The sequence below is a fragment of the Cylas formicarius genome, unplaced genomic scaffold (genome assembly GCF_029955315.1).
Source record: "Cylas formicarius isolate icCylForm1 unplaced genomic scaffold, icCylForm1.1 PGA_scaffold_6__28_contigs__length_40554024, whole genome shotgun sequence".
In the NCBI taxonomy this organism is placed as follows: domain Eukaryota; kingdom Metazoa; phylum Arthropoda; class Insecta; order Coleoptera; family Brentidae; genus Cylas; species Cylas formicarius.
In genome coordinates this window covers 31,475,241-31,488,047 of record NW_026844347.1, presented here as the reverse complement: position 1 = coordinate 31,488,047, position 12,807 = coordinate 31,475,241, and the positions used below count along the sequence as shown (strand labels likewise).

Here is a 12,807-nt window from a genome sequence, read left to right as displayed (position 1 = left end):
AATAGTAATTAAAAATACAAACAGTAATGCTAACGAGCGACGCAAATGTGGAGAATCGAACAAATATGCAGAAGGAAACTTAGATTAAATTTAGGAATTAAGTTTTAATTAAATTAAATAAAAAAAATAGGAAATCGCCATTTCAGTAAGTATTAGTGCGACAAAATACTATAAAAATAAATAAAATTAATGGAAGTAATATCCTAAATGACTTTTGGGTCGCGCTTTCAATTGTGTGCCTTCGTAGAAATTTAGTCAGTCAACAAAATGCAGATTATGCCGGGATTATCGTCCCTTTAACTCGCCTTTTATCACAGAGCAATGAGAAACCCGAACGTTAACTAGCCAAACCATTTGGTCGTTTTGTTTACCCGGCTTGCTGAATTTTATCTTTTGTATTTTTATTGACTTAACTACCGGGAATTATGTTGTATACTTTACAGCTCTTGGGCGTTAAGTTCCATTCCCAGATAAGCTCGTTGTCAAATTATTTACCTTCTGATTGAATGCGATTTTCATTTTATTCATTCAGTCAATATTATCATTCTTTTTTTTTATTCGTTTTCAGTATTCTTTACAAGTTAAGTCGTAGTCATGTCATAAGTACGAAAAGTCGCGAAAATCTTAACAACCCGGTAGGTGACGTCATATCATTATTCTTATGACTTTATTTTGCCTATATATCATTTCTATACATTGTTATTATTATTATTATATACTTAAATTTTTATTAAAAAACTTCCACTGGTTATCGTAAGTCCTTTTACAAAACCTCTGGATTCCTCGTGCGTCGGTTTTTGCTTAGTCTAAATTACTGACGTTTCGCTAATCATCCAAGTGGAAGTGAAATAGAATATACATACAGGGTTAGATTTAACTGAATTAAATTTAATATACGGGGGTGATTTTTCCTAAAAAATTCAACAGTTTTTGCAGGAATAAGAAAATGATAATAATGTTTTTAGGCAAATCCGAACGAATTAAAATATTAATGATGGTCCGTTTCTTTGGATGAAGCGACTTTTCGTTTGAATGGTTAATTGTCGCAATTGCCGATATTGGATGATGGACCCCATATCCTCCTGAGATATATAGCCATTACGCTACTTTTGACTAACTCTGTATATAAACTGGGAAAGTTTTTAAATTTAACCCAGACATTTCGGTATCGACCTGATATCGACAATAAGATAACGCTTTTAAAGTAACATATTAAAGGCTCTGCAACACTGTAGTACAACCTTTCCAATGCAATCTTCTTCACTATACGTTTTCGTACACCGGTACGCGTCGATTCCACTGCAAAAAACTTACTCAATTTGCTATATGCATGCTTCATGCTGCCAAATTTTTAATTTTTTGAAATCACCAGACAGGATTTTTCCTAAAGTCTACGAATTTTTTTAAGAACAGAAAAATCAATGTTCTGCAGAGAAAATAGGCTATTTTGCACTGCTTGGCGTGTCGCAGGCGGTGCAGAATGTACTATGACAATTATTTTGTCGTAAAAATGTTGAATTTATTTCGATCTTAGAGGAAATGCCTGCAACAAAATTTTATACTATACGATCGAATTAAATTTAACAGTTTTATAACTCATAATCCCTGAAAAATATTTTCTGCACTTTGTAAATTTGTGGCATAGAGGACGATTGAAGCGATGCAAGAAATAAATTTTTCAAGATTAGTTACACCTTGACAATCAGAATAGTTTTGTACCAAGACGGCGATATATTTGAAATTTCGTTCTTGGTTTTGAGCGAAAATTTTCGCCTCCCGATGGGACTTGCTTCCCAGTCTACACGTTTTTTGAAATGGATACTTTTAACTTTCCGAGAACGAATAATCTGGTTTAGTGTATCCCACTAAAGAGCATATCGAATGTTAGAACCCCCTGTGCCTTTACATACCGCATAGTAGTCTGATCGAAAGGGAGTCAAGACCAACGTTAACAATAAGGACATTAACGTTTTAGGAGTGCCGAATATTTCACGCCTTCCAAAACGTAAGGTCCGATTGTACCGACTGGTCAGGACCGTATTATGTTTCGTGTCAATTTTTTCAAACTTCGTATTGGGGAGGTTTAATCGAATCTTGTGAATGTGACGCAATTGAAGTACAAGTTTCATTGCTAATTGCAACAATTGCACCAAAAAAGCTGAATTTGACCAAAAAAGATGGACGCCGTAGTCTGATCGTGGCTATTTTCTATTGGCTTAGGCCCACTGAGTATTAAAAAGGAAGCAAATTTTAATCCCCTACCTATAATTTGACTAGCAGGTATACATTCGCTTTCATCGATTTTTCGATATTTATTGAGTGATTTATTAAAAAGGTTAAAAGGAAATCGAATCGTTTAACTGCCATATTGGTGAAACCGTATTTCTAACCTCCAAATTTGTTCTTTCTTGCTGTTTTTAGATTGTGATTAGATTAGATTTAGATTAGGTGAGTACTTCTATACCTATTATAAATTCGAATGCAGCATAAGAACTAGTTCATGGGAGAAATTCTCTTCGATTTCTAAAAAAATTAAGTAAATAGAATAGATGACTTCTGGGACAAATGAAGAATACATAAACTTCACTCGGCGACTAGGATTGAACTCATTTACCGTGTTTCACACGTTAAGTAAAGCTATATACTGTAAGCTTAAAAATTTGCTTCGAAAATCGACCTTAGAGGCTAATTCCCGCCCTTATTTGTATAGAATAACCCACAAACTGTGCTTTTGTACTACCCAAAGTTTATGGGTATTTCTACGGCTTTTCCTGGCGGCACAAATGAGCCGATGGACCAGTGGCGGTCTTCATCGGACCTGCAGGTTGTGATTTACGACCCTGAAGGGAATCGGTCAGCAAACATTTGATTTACAGCCGTGCCGAATTTTGACAAGAAAATGATGACCCGGCAGCCGCTACTAATGATATTCCTTTTTCCAACATTTAAAGACAAAAAGTTATTTTTTGCGACCCACGTGTCCATTTAGAATATACTTATGGTAGCGCTTCTTGTTATACGATAATATATTATCTTAACTGTTGATTATCTTCAATTAAGAACACTTATTTAGTTCAAATTTGTCTATTCTAGTCGAAATGTGCTTTGCAATTTTTTCTCATTATCTTGACAAAATAAATATTTGTTCTTAGGCAACCGTCTTTAAAAATTAAACGTTCAATTTATCGGTTCTTGTTTCAATAATACTTCTTTATCCCAAGTCGGTAACTGTGTAGTGTGAAACTGTGTTTGTCATGAGTTTCACAAAATCATACAGAATTAAGCGGATTATTAAGGAGTGAAATTAGTGAAATATCTAGTGTAAGTGAAGTGAGCTAGGATTAAAGCTCCATTTCAAGGTAGGTTTGCATTTATTTTTATTAAATTCGTCGTTATAATTATTACAAAATATGTTTCATATGCCCACAAAACAAAAAGATCTTTCTGTGAATGTCTGGTCGGGCGGGGAGGCCGTTCAAATAAAAAAGCACGCTAAATTTTTAGGACTAGAGCTCGACGAAACCCTATCTTGGGAAACTCAATGCCAATTTTTTTCTTCAAAGCTGCATAGTTATTGTTTCCTAATAAAAAATTTAAAAACTGTTTTGATTGGAGAGTGCATGATAAATTTCTATTATGCTCACATATATTCGAGATTACTCTATGTTACTCCCTTTTGAGGAAATTCAAGTCACGCAACATCTGTTTTCGAATCCCAAAAAAAGTCCTGAGGTGGATCGCTAGAGTGTCGCCGGATAGTTCGACTCCCTCTAGCGGGAGTTTAAAATACTGCCTTTAGCGTGTATGTGCATATTAGAAGTTTGTTTATGGGTATATAAAAATTAAAATACCTTACAAAAAAACTGATATTTCCACGAATATAATACACGTAACAAAGATTGTTTCTTCATAAAAAAAAATAGACTAGAATTTTCAAACAAATATTTTACGAACACCGGTATAGACTGTTCACAGAGCTAAAGAGCAGTATTAATGTAAACATTTTTTAAGTCGAAAATAAAAATTTTTTCCTCCTAGAAAACTGTTTTATAATTTAAACGAATATTTTACCTATTAATGTTTGTCATCATTGTATTGCTGTGCTTTGTTATATATTTCTATTATATAAATTTTTAATGTAATTTTCTGCCTCATTTGCATGATCTATATTGACTTACTTGACGAAATTCATAATACACTGATTATATTCTAAATATGTGGGATAATAAAGATATTATTATTATTATGACTTTGTCGAGGTTAGTATGGAGTTTATTATAGTTTGTTACATTCAAATGATATATGTATGACAAGTTGTGAATTATTCTCATTTTTATAAATAGCCACAACAATTAAAATCATAAGAAATAAAAAAAAAACAAAAAATGTAATTTTCACGAATTTAAATAATCTTTAGATATAATATCCTCAACAAGAAAAATAATTTATTCTCTTTACAGAACAATAGACTTCCCAACCAAATTTGCTTAGGTATTTTATCATGTTTGAAATTTGAAATATATTTTTATTATTAGAAGAAAATGACGAATTTGAACTTCTTTCATCCCGAACCGAATTATGTAAATGTTAATCAAAACTTCCACAGGCTACAAAACTTCTGGATTCCTCCTTGCGTCGGTTTGTGCTGAGTCGAACTTGCTAACGTTTCTCCAATCATCCCGTTGGCTTCTTCAGAGCTTGATTCAAACTGTTCCAGGATGATTGGCGAAACGTTAGCAAGTTCGACTCAGCAAAAACCGACACAATGAGGAATCCAGAAGTATTGTAAAAATAATCTCTGTTTTGTCTTCATTGGATTAGATTTTTTTCCTGTTCAATATATAAACGTAGTCTATCATACTATATTCGTAGAATTTAAAATTGGTAAAAGGCAAAAAAGTTTTATTATACTACTAAACTAATCAGATATTATACCTTATTTAAACTAAAAGCGGCAAATATTTCAGTTAAATCACTTCACCACAATTATGGCAAGTTATTTCCGAATTTAAGGTAAGTAACATCATGTATACTTAAAAAGATCCTGCGCCCTTGAACGGAGATTCTGGTTCTTGGTTATGAGATTGAGATCAACTAGTTAATATGTTTTCTTATCTTAGAACAAGATAACGAATTCCGATTGAATGAAAATAGACTAAAAAAAAAGTGGATTTTTGTTAAGGTAATACTCATTTGGCTATATCGACACATAGCAGTCCTGGTTTCATGTCATATACTATGTATCAGAATTATAATTTGCCACTTGAAAACGCTTTTAATCCGTGCCTAAAGTACAGGAATCTTCCGAATTCACTCGCAACAGTGTTTAGAGTTTTAAAGTGGCACCTTACGCACGCCTGATCATAATTGGCTATTTTAGAGTAGTGAATAAAAATTTTTTTTTTTTTTATTCATAGAAGAAATGTTTTTTTCGTAACTCGGTATTAATTAGTATCGTCCGTTAATATATAGGTTCTCGTAAATCATCGGAACCGAAAACAAAAGAAATTGAGCTATTTTTTAAATCCCCCCCCCTTCGCACGAATATGAAATTATAAATTAATCCGCAAAGCTATAATTAAAAACGGACCAAACCAGCCGACTCCGAAAAACGTCAATATAGTCCCATAATAAATAAACAGAGGCCGCGATTGTAATTACCGCTTTTCTTCTTGACACGGACGGTTCATCCTATTAGGCGGCTCAAGCCGGAGTTCTCGATAACGATCACCGAGCTTTTGGTCCATATCGGTCTCTTTTGATCCCCATAGGGTTTGCCTCACAGCCCCTTTCCAACCCTCTTGGCTTAGCCGGCAGCTAGGTGCGCAGCCTTGCGCGCAGCCACGCCTCCTTTAAGAAGATCGTCATCTGTTTCTGGTCGTCGCCTGCCGCAATCTCAGTTATTAGTGAGCTGTGCGTCCACCTAGATAAAGTTAAGTGTTTAGCTATGATGGCCTCTCAAGTAGTGCAGTATCCGAGCAGTGGTGCCGCGACGACTACGGCGCAAACGCATCAGGTGCGTGCATGTAATGATAGTAATCCGCTATCCGGGCACCCCTTCATTAGTGTTTACGATTTTATTATTATTACCGAATGATTTTTGTTCGACGATCGGCCATCATCGCGTATTAGTTAACGGATGTGTTTCGGTTCCGGTTGTTTTTTCTTAATGTTTTTTTGGGCTCACAGAATCAGGAGTTCCGGGAGGTGCGGGACGTTGATTACATTTTTCTGCATGTGGGGGCTTCGCGTATACAATTGCACTCAAGGTGATAGGAAAAAAATTTAAGTAGAGTTCTAAAATTTTTAAAGGAAAATTTGAAAAATATAGACAAAGCGGCTTTTAAAATTGAGAGTTATATTTTAGTTATATATATTTTGCCACACTATTCTTTATAACGGTTTTATATAAACACTTATTACCCCTTTTGTTTGATAGTTTTGTCTAAAAGCGATAAGACCCAAATATTTTTTGTAGACTTTACATTCTACAGCGTTATTTCTTAAAAAAAATAACCCAATGCCTTTTTTTCCTACACTGAGAGAATAGTTTCTCCATCAATAGTCACCAAAAGTAAATAAAATTATTTTATTAAAAATAGTATTAGAAACCTCACAGAAAAAATAAATTAAGAAAAGAATAACATTTATTCGATGCAATGAAAAATCAAATTTAAAGTCCGATAGAAGTAAAATGTGGGAATTTCCGTGTTCAAACGTTTTTGCGCTAAATTTGCCCACACAATGATTTTCAGCAGTTTGGAAAAATTATTACTCAAGAATATGGATGTATCTAAAATCCGTATTATCAAGAGGTTTTAATTTGTAATAAAAGTATAAGCAGAATATTGTATTTTATCACATTTAAATTTAACATATTAGCGGTTAATTGTATTAATTGTATTGGATTTTATATAGGCATCTTTTTAATTTATAGTATAAAAAATACGTAAAATATATAATAAAAGCCACGGAATAAGAGATATATCAGTATCAACAAGTGAAATTTGCCACTGAACTCAAAAATTGTGATTAATCAGTAGCTTAAAATTTCTAGGTGACAATTTCCTTACAATGCAACAAACATAAAAATACAAAATTCCAAATTGCTTTCAGAGTCAAAATTCTAAAAATGTATAGTGGTTTTCATTTTCATTTCGCTACAAAATTATTTACATAAATCGTATCCTACTATATATTTTTTATTAATCTTAATTACAGATGTCTCCGCTGAACCTCCTGGCAGCTTCGTGCAACCGTCTCTACCCGGCCTACTCGACGCACACGCAACTCTCCCCGGCCAGCACCACCTCCTGCAGCAGCGACGGATACGCCCAAGTGTCTCTGGAAACCGCCAGGAGTCCATTGGAATATTCCCCCCATTACCAAAGTGCCTACGCCCACAATTACAACACCTACTGGTTCCAACACTCTCCTCCTCCTGCAGACTTAGCCACGAGCGGATACCAACCCCAACAAGGTACCATGACGATGATGCAGCAGCAAACTTACTCCCATCACTGGCCACAGACGAACTACATCAGTCCTTTTCCGAATATTAAAATGATCAAGTCAGAAATCGCAGATTTTCCTTCGTACTCGACCAAAGCAAGGAGATGCATCAAGTGCCAGTGTCCGAATTGCCTGAACGAGGAGAATGGCTTGAAGAAACCGTCTTCGAAAAAAGTGCATATTTGTCATTTCCCCGGCTGTGATAAAGTTTACGGCAAAACGTCCCACCTCCAAGCTCACCTTAGGTGGCATACCGGCGAAAGACCTTTCGTTTGTAATTGGTTATTCTGCGGGAAAAGGTTTACCAGATCGGACGAGCTCCAGCGCCACCTCAGAACACACACAGGTGAGAAACGGTTTTGCTGCGCTGTCTGTTCCAAACGGTTTATGCGTTCCGATCATCTGGCCAAACACGTCAAGACGCACAAGAATACCAAAAAGGCGGAACTCTCGCCAAACGTAGAAGAGGATGCGGCGACGAGGACGGAAGATGAGGAACCGCCACGAACGAGGAGGCAGTCGAACGATAAAAGTGCGTCGTACGCGCCCCAATACAATCCCCAAATTTTCCCCCCAAATCCGCAAAGTTATTTATCAGAATATGGGTGTATTTAGCGCTAAGTATGTAACGCGATTTAGGGACCAATTGTTGTATATAGGGAGCGTTTCAAATAGGAAGATTTTTTTTTATTTTTGATGTTTTTCGGTACCCGACTTTGGCGTTAATTGTTCAGATTTTTGAAAAAACGATTTGATTAGTAATAGTCCAAAATAAAGCATCTTCTCTCATTTTTCAGTCCACATTAAAACGTTTTTCTTCAATTTTTAGTTTCGAAAACAAAAATATACGAAGTGTGTTGGAATTATTTTTTGCATTTAAAAATTTAAATCTTTTGATTTTTCAAATTTTCAAACTCAAAACTGCACTTTTTCACAATTCTCTAGGCCGATGGGGTCTATTTCTTTTCGATTTTTGAAATTTGAAGAACATTTTTTTATTTATTTTGAATTAATTTTGACATTTATTTTGTATTTAAAATTATAATTAACTATTTTTATACACAAGTTTTAAAGATTATTTCTTTTGTAATTGAATACTTGGAAATATAGTAAAATTAAATCAAAATAAATAAAGACGGCTTTAAAATAACAAAAATTGGTGTTTATGAGGCAAAAAATGTCAATATAGGTTTGTTTGTTTCCGTAGATAAAGAGTGTCAATTATTCATAATGATTTATAATTTTTCAAACATCCTTAAAAAAAAACGAAAAATAATTTAGATTGTTTGGGAAATTGGAGAAAATTTATTCAAAACAAATAAACATGGTTGTAATGTAACAAAAATCACTGTTTATAATATTTACTTTTATTATGCTAATAATATACGGTGTCAATTTAGACAAAAATATTCAAAAATATGGAAAAATATTGGTTCCTTAAAAATTGTAGAAAATATATATCAAAACTTCATGGAACGCTCCAACGATGCCTATAATTACTGTTGTAAATAAATATTTTTTGAATTAAGCGTTTGTCTTTGAAATAACCATGTCGGGAACAAAGGTTTCGCGCCTGATCGAACGTCGAAGTCCGATACGTATGGTGGCTCTCTCTGGCGACAACCGCGTCGAACGATCGATTCCGGTGGCACTCGGTAGATGCCGCAGCCGTACGGGATAATTGGGGTGCTATTAAATGGGCGGGTTTTACGGATGCATGGCCGCCCTGAATAGAGGAGGGCAGAGAAAGAAAATAAGACAAAAAAGGCAAATTATAGTGTGATATTATGAATGCTCGCGGTGGGGTACTTGACGGGGAAAAAGCTATAGTCCGATTTAAGTCAGTTTCAATCAAAACTACACGAAAGTATGCGACTTTTCAATTATTGCTCGAACAATAAGCGCGGGGCACCGTTCAAAGTTGATTAGGCTTGAGACGGTTTGTCTAAATTTGGTCCGATGGCGCTGTGAACGCGAGTGGTGCGGTTTGTAACCCTTTCCGACGCTTTCTGTGTGGTTAATAGTGGTGTGACTCATTGGGATTTTTAAATCGGTCGCCCGAGTGACACGAGGTTGCCAAACTGGATCGACAGGACAGAGACAAGGGGCGTGGATCGCCTGAACTATTGGCCGTAAGTGTGACTTTGAAAAATCCCACACTTTTTCGTACCTATATACGGTACTTAATTGCAACCTTCGGGTAACCTATCGATTGCAATCTGAATCAATCCCTCATGTAATTATTTTATGATATAGTCGCGCAGAATACGCGATCTCCGCGATGATGAGTTGATTTTTTTTAGATCGCCGACCGATAGGCTCGAAGTTAATTTACAACTTGCGGACACCTAATCAAATTAATTTCCGACGGAAGGATTTTTACTTTGTTTCGCGCCGAGTGATACTTTTAGTTAAAATTAAACCGTAGATTGGATGTGCCGTCGGAAAAGTTTTGCCTGGGTTCACTTAAATTGATACTTAACCTCATGCCCCAGAAGGTTGTCTCCTTCGAGGCCAGATTCAAAAATTGATTTAAACTAGCGTTAAGATATGACAATACAGATACCTGTTTCTCTTATCTTGTCCTGAAATTATTTGGCTCATTATGGCGTTTTTTAGGAAATTAGTATTTGTGTTGGTTAGTTTTTGTTTCATTCCATATATGTTGTAATTATTTGGTCCAATTGGATTTTTCCAAGGAAACTAGTAAAGTTTTGGTTAGTTCCTGTTGTTTAGACATGTTAGAAATGAATGTGACTTATGGGTAGTTTCTATTTATTTTTACATTTCTTGCAATTGTTTGACCTAATTCGTATTTTTGTTTTTTATATAGGGGCCCTTTGGGTGTCTATAAAATTACTAATACTACTACTATAGCCTACTCAATTAGGTATGCCGTGCTGATTTCAAAATTATGCCAATTATTATAACTCCTGATGATGTTCAGATGAGAAAAAGCTTGTTGAGCGGGCAAGTTTTAGAAAACGGAATAACATACAAGTTTGCTCAATATTTTGAAACATATTATATGACGATATCTTTAAAATATTTCCAAGTTCTTATACTAAATTTCAGTTAGTTTGAATTAATTTTGAATTAAAATTACAAAATTATGAAACTTCATTAAGTTTTGGGAAAAGACAAATAAAAAAGAAGCAATACCTGACTAAAAGGGCCTTTTTAAAATTTCGTAAACCAGACTGCCTGCAAGATACGATTTGTTAAATATTTCTAAGAAAAAAAGTCATATGGTTGTAATTTTTTAAAGAAACTCTCTCCTGTTATATCAACCAGCTCGCTTAGTGCGCTAGGGAACGTCGACAGCCACCTACAGCTGTTCATTTAAAAAAAAACTTTGTTTTAATATTTAGGTCACAAGGTATTAAATAAAAATGCGACCATTTTGTCAATCTGAAAATATTTTCCAAGTCTCGGCGACGAACAGTTTCGGAGATAAAGTACACTGAATTCTTAATTGACTACCCTGTATATAAGTCTGCAAGCGATCATTGTCTGAAAAACGAACGACAAATTTCGAGAATTTCATCAGTTTCGTTACTCCTGCAATTTTCTCGAAAATTTCCAAAATTTATTTAGTTGCCGCATTTGCACATTACAAAATTCAATCAAATCAAATCAATTCAAATCGGATTCAATAAATTCGATAAACGAGTATTTGACACTGTTCTCATTTTGTTACAGTGACCAAGAATTTAAAAAATATATGAAATATTGGCTAAATATATTTTTGTTATATTATATGCTATTCTTATATAAAAAAAAGCCTATGGCATATATACAATAGTGGCCCTCAATAATGAGGAAAATGGTATTGTCACTACTATGGAAATCTTGGAGACAGTAGGAGGTTCAGATTTGATTAAATTAGTGTGGTATTAGAATTAATCAAACCTAATCGAATTTTCTTAGTCCTATATTTTTTCTATACTTTACCCATTTTTGAATAGTAATCGATCTAGCAGTATTAACGACTTTGTGGGTTCATATACGCCCATTATGCCACAACGATCAATTAAATGTATTAAAAAATATCACCTAATAAGTTATCGGCCTGGTTTAAAAATAACAGTCCGCCACCCCCTATAATAAGTCGCGTGCATGCGGGCGTTGAATGAAATATTTTTTTAAATGATGCAGAAAATGTTGAATGGGCGTTCCTGACCGATAAAAATATTGTTAATAAGTCGGTTTAATAGGCCATTAACGAATTTTGTAGCTGCGTATTATAATGCAGACGTTTAAATGCTCAATTAGGATATGAAAGATATTGCCATATTTTGCGGGCAATTACTGTAATTGTCGCTACCCCTTCGAGGATATATTCGTTAAACGAACAAACAGTAACGTGCATTTGAAGTCTGCTGGTATTAAATTTTGGTTAAAATTATCCAAAAATGTTTTTTCGTAAAAATTTGAAGTAATAATAATAATACTTCTCTGCAAATTTGATTGATGGAGAGCAAAATACATTGGCTAAGGTATATTTTGTTGTATTTTTTTTTTCCACAACCACGCCACTTTTTTTGTGGTAATAATGTAGAAAATGTTTTGTTCAAGGTCTTTTGGAGGCGTTTTTGTAAACTTTGATTTATTTCATTACGGAGTTCCCAAAACAAAAAAGTTAATACCGATCCGACTTTCTCCATATGTATTATTTAAAAAGTCTAGAACCTGCCTAGCTCAGTAAACAAGCAAAATGAGATAGAGAAAAGTGGTTTAAAAATACATGTTCTACATCTTATGGCAAAAAATACTAGTTATTTTGCTCTCAGTTTCATTTGACACGTTGGATTGTTCTTTGAAAGAGTGCTATAGAAAGAAGCTCGTACTGTAATTTGACTCTATTTTTTTTTTCTGAGCCTGTTTTGATTGAACCAATTGTTTGTATTATTAATAAGCCCTTGTTTAAGACTTCTGTAGTATTATTTTCTGCAATTAATAAATGGCTATCGTCAACATAGCATGTGACTAGCAGCATAGCAGTGTTAAAATCATTTGTCTAAGGTTTTATCCTAAATGATCAGAAATATATATAATATTATTGACATTACTAAATGAATGTGAAATGAAATAGGTACTGAGTTTTAAAATCTTCTTCCCAGTGTTCAGTGATTGACGCATACCAGTATGTTTAATCAATAACAATTACCTGCTTCATTGCTCCTTCTAGAAATAAACTAAAGATAACGACTATAGGTGCACAAATAAATCTGTGTATATAAACTTATTTTTCAAAGATTATTAGATAACTTGATTTTATTAAAAATGTTTACC

The 12,807-nt window shown here is 34.2% G+C and overlaps 1 protein-coding gene across 3 annotated transcripts; it reads left to right on the top strand.

Annotated features, from left to right (window-relative positions):
• The first annotated feature begins 5,757 nt into the window (after positions 1–5,757).
• LOC132703564 (transcription factor Sp3-like) lies at positions 5,758–8,997 on the top strand. 3 transcript variants are annotated; one of them, XM_060672895.1, is made up of 2 exons: positions 5,758–6,016; positions 7,222–8,997. In XM_060672895.1, the coding sequence occupies exons 1-2, from the start codon at positions 5,948–5,950 to the stop codon at positions 8,125–8,127; spliced, it is 975 nt and encodes a 324-aa protein (XP_060528878.1). In that variant the 5' UTR covers positions 5,758–5,947; the 3' UTR covers positions 8,128–8,997. The 3 variants fall into 3 exon arrangements, with proteins under 3 accessions (XP_060528878.1, XP_060528879.1, XP_060528880.1); XM_060672896.1 differs by lacking the exon at positions 5,758–6,016 and adding an exon at positions 6,072–6,269; XM_060672897.1 differs by lacking the exon at positions 5,758–6,016 and adding an exon at positions 6,078–6,207.
• Positions 8,998–12,807: the final 3,810 nt, after the last annotated feature.

What these genes read in the sequence shown, in the direction of transcription:
- LOC132703564 (XM_060672895.1), top strand. Translation starts at nt 5,948, where the DNA reads ATGATGGCCTCTCAAGTAGTGCAGTATCCGAGCAGTGGTGCCGCGACG. An exon ending in CTACGGCGCAAACGCATCAG is followed by an intron (nt 6,017 to 7,221) that starts GTGCGTGCATGT and finishes TCTTAATTACAG; the next exon opens with ATGTCTCCGCTGAACCTCCT.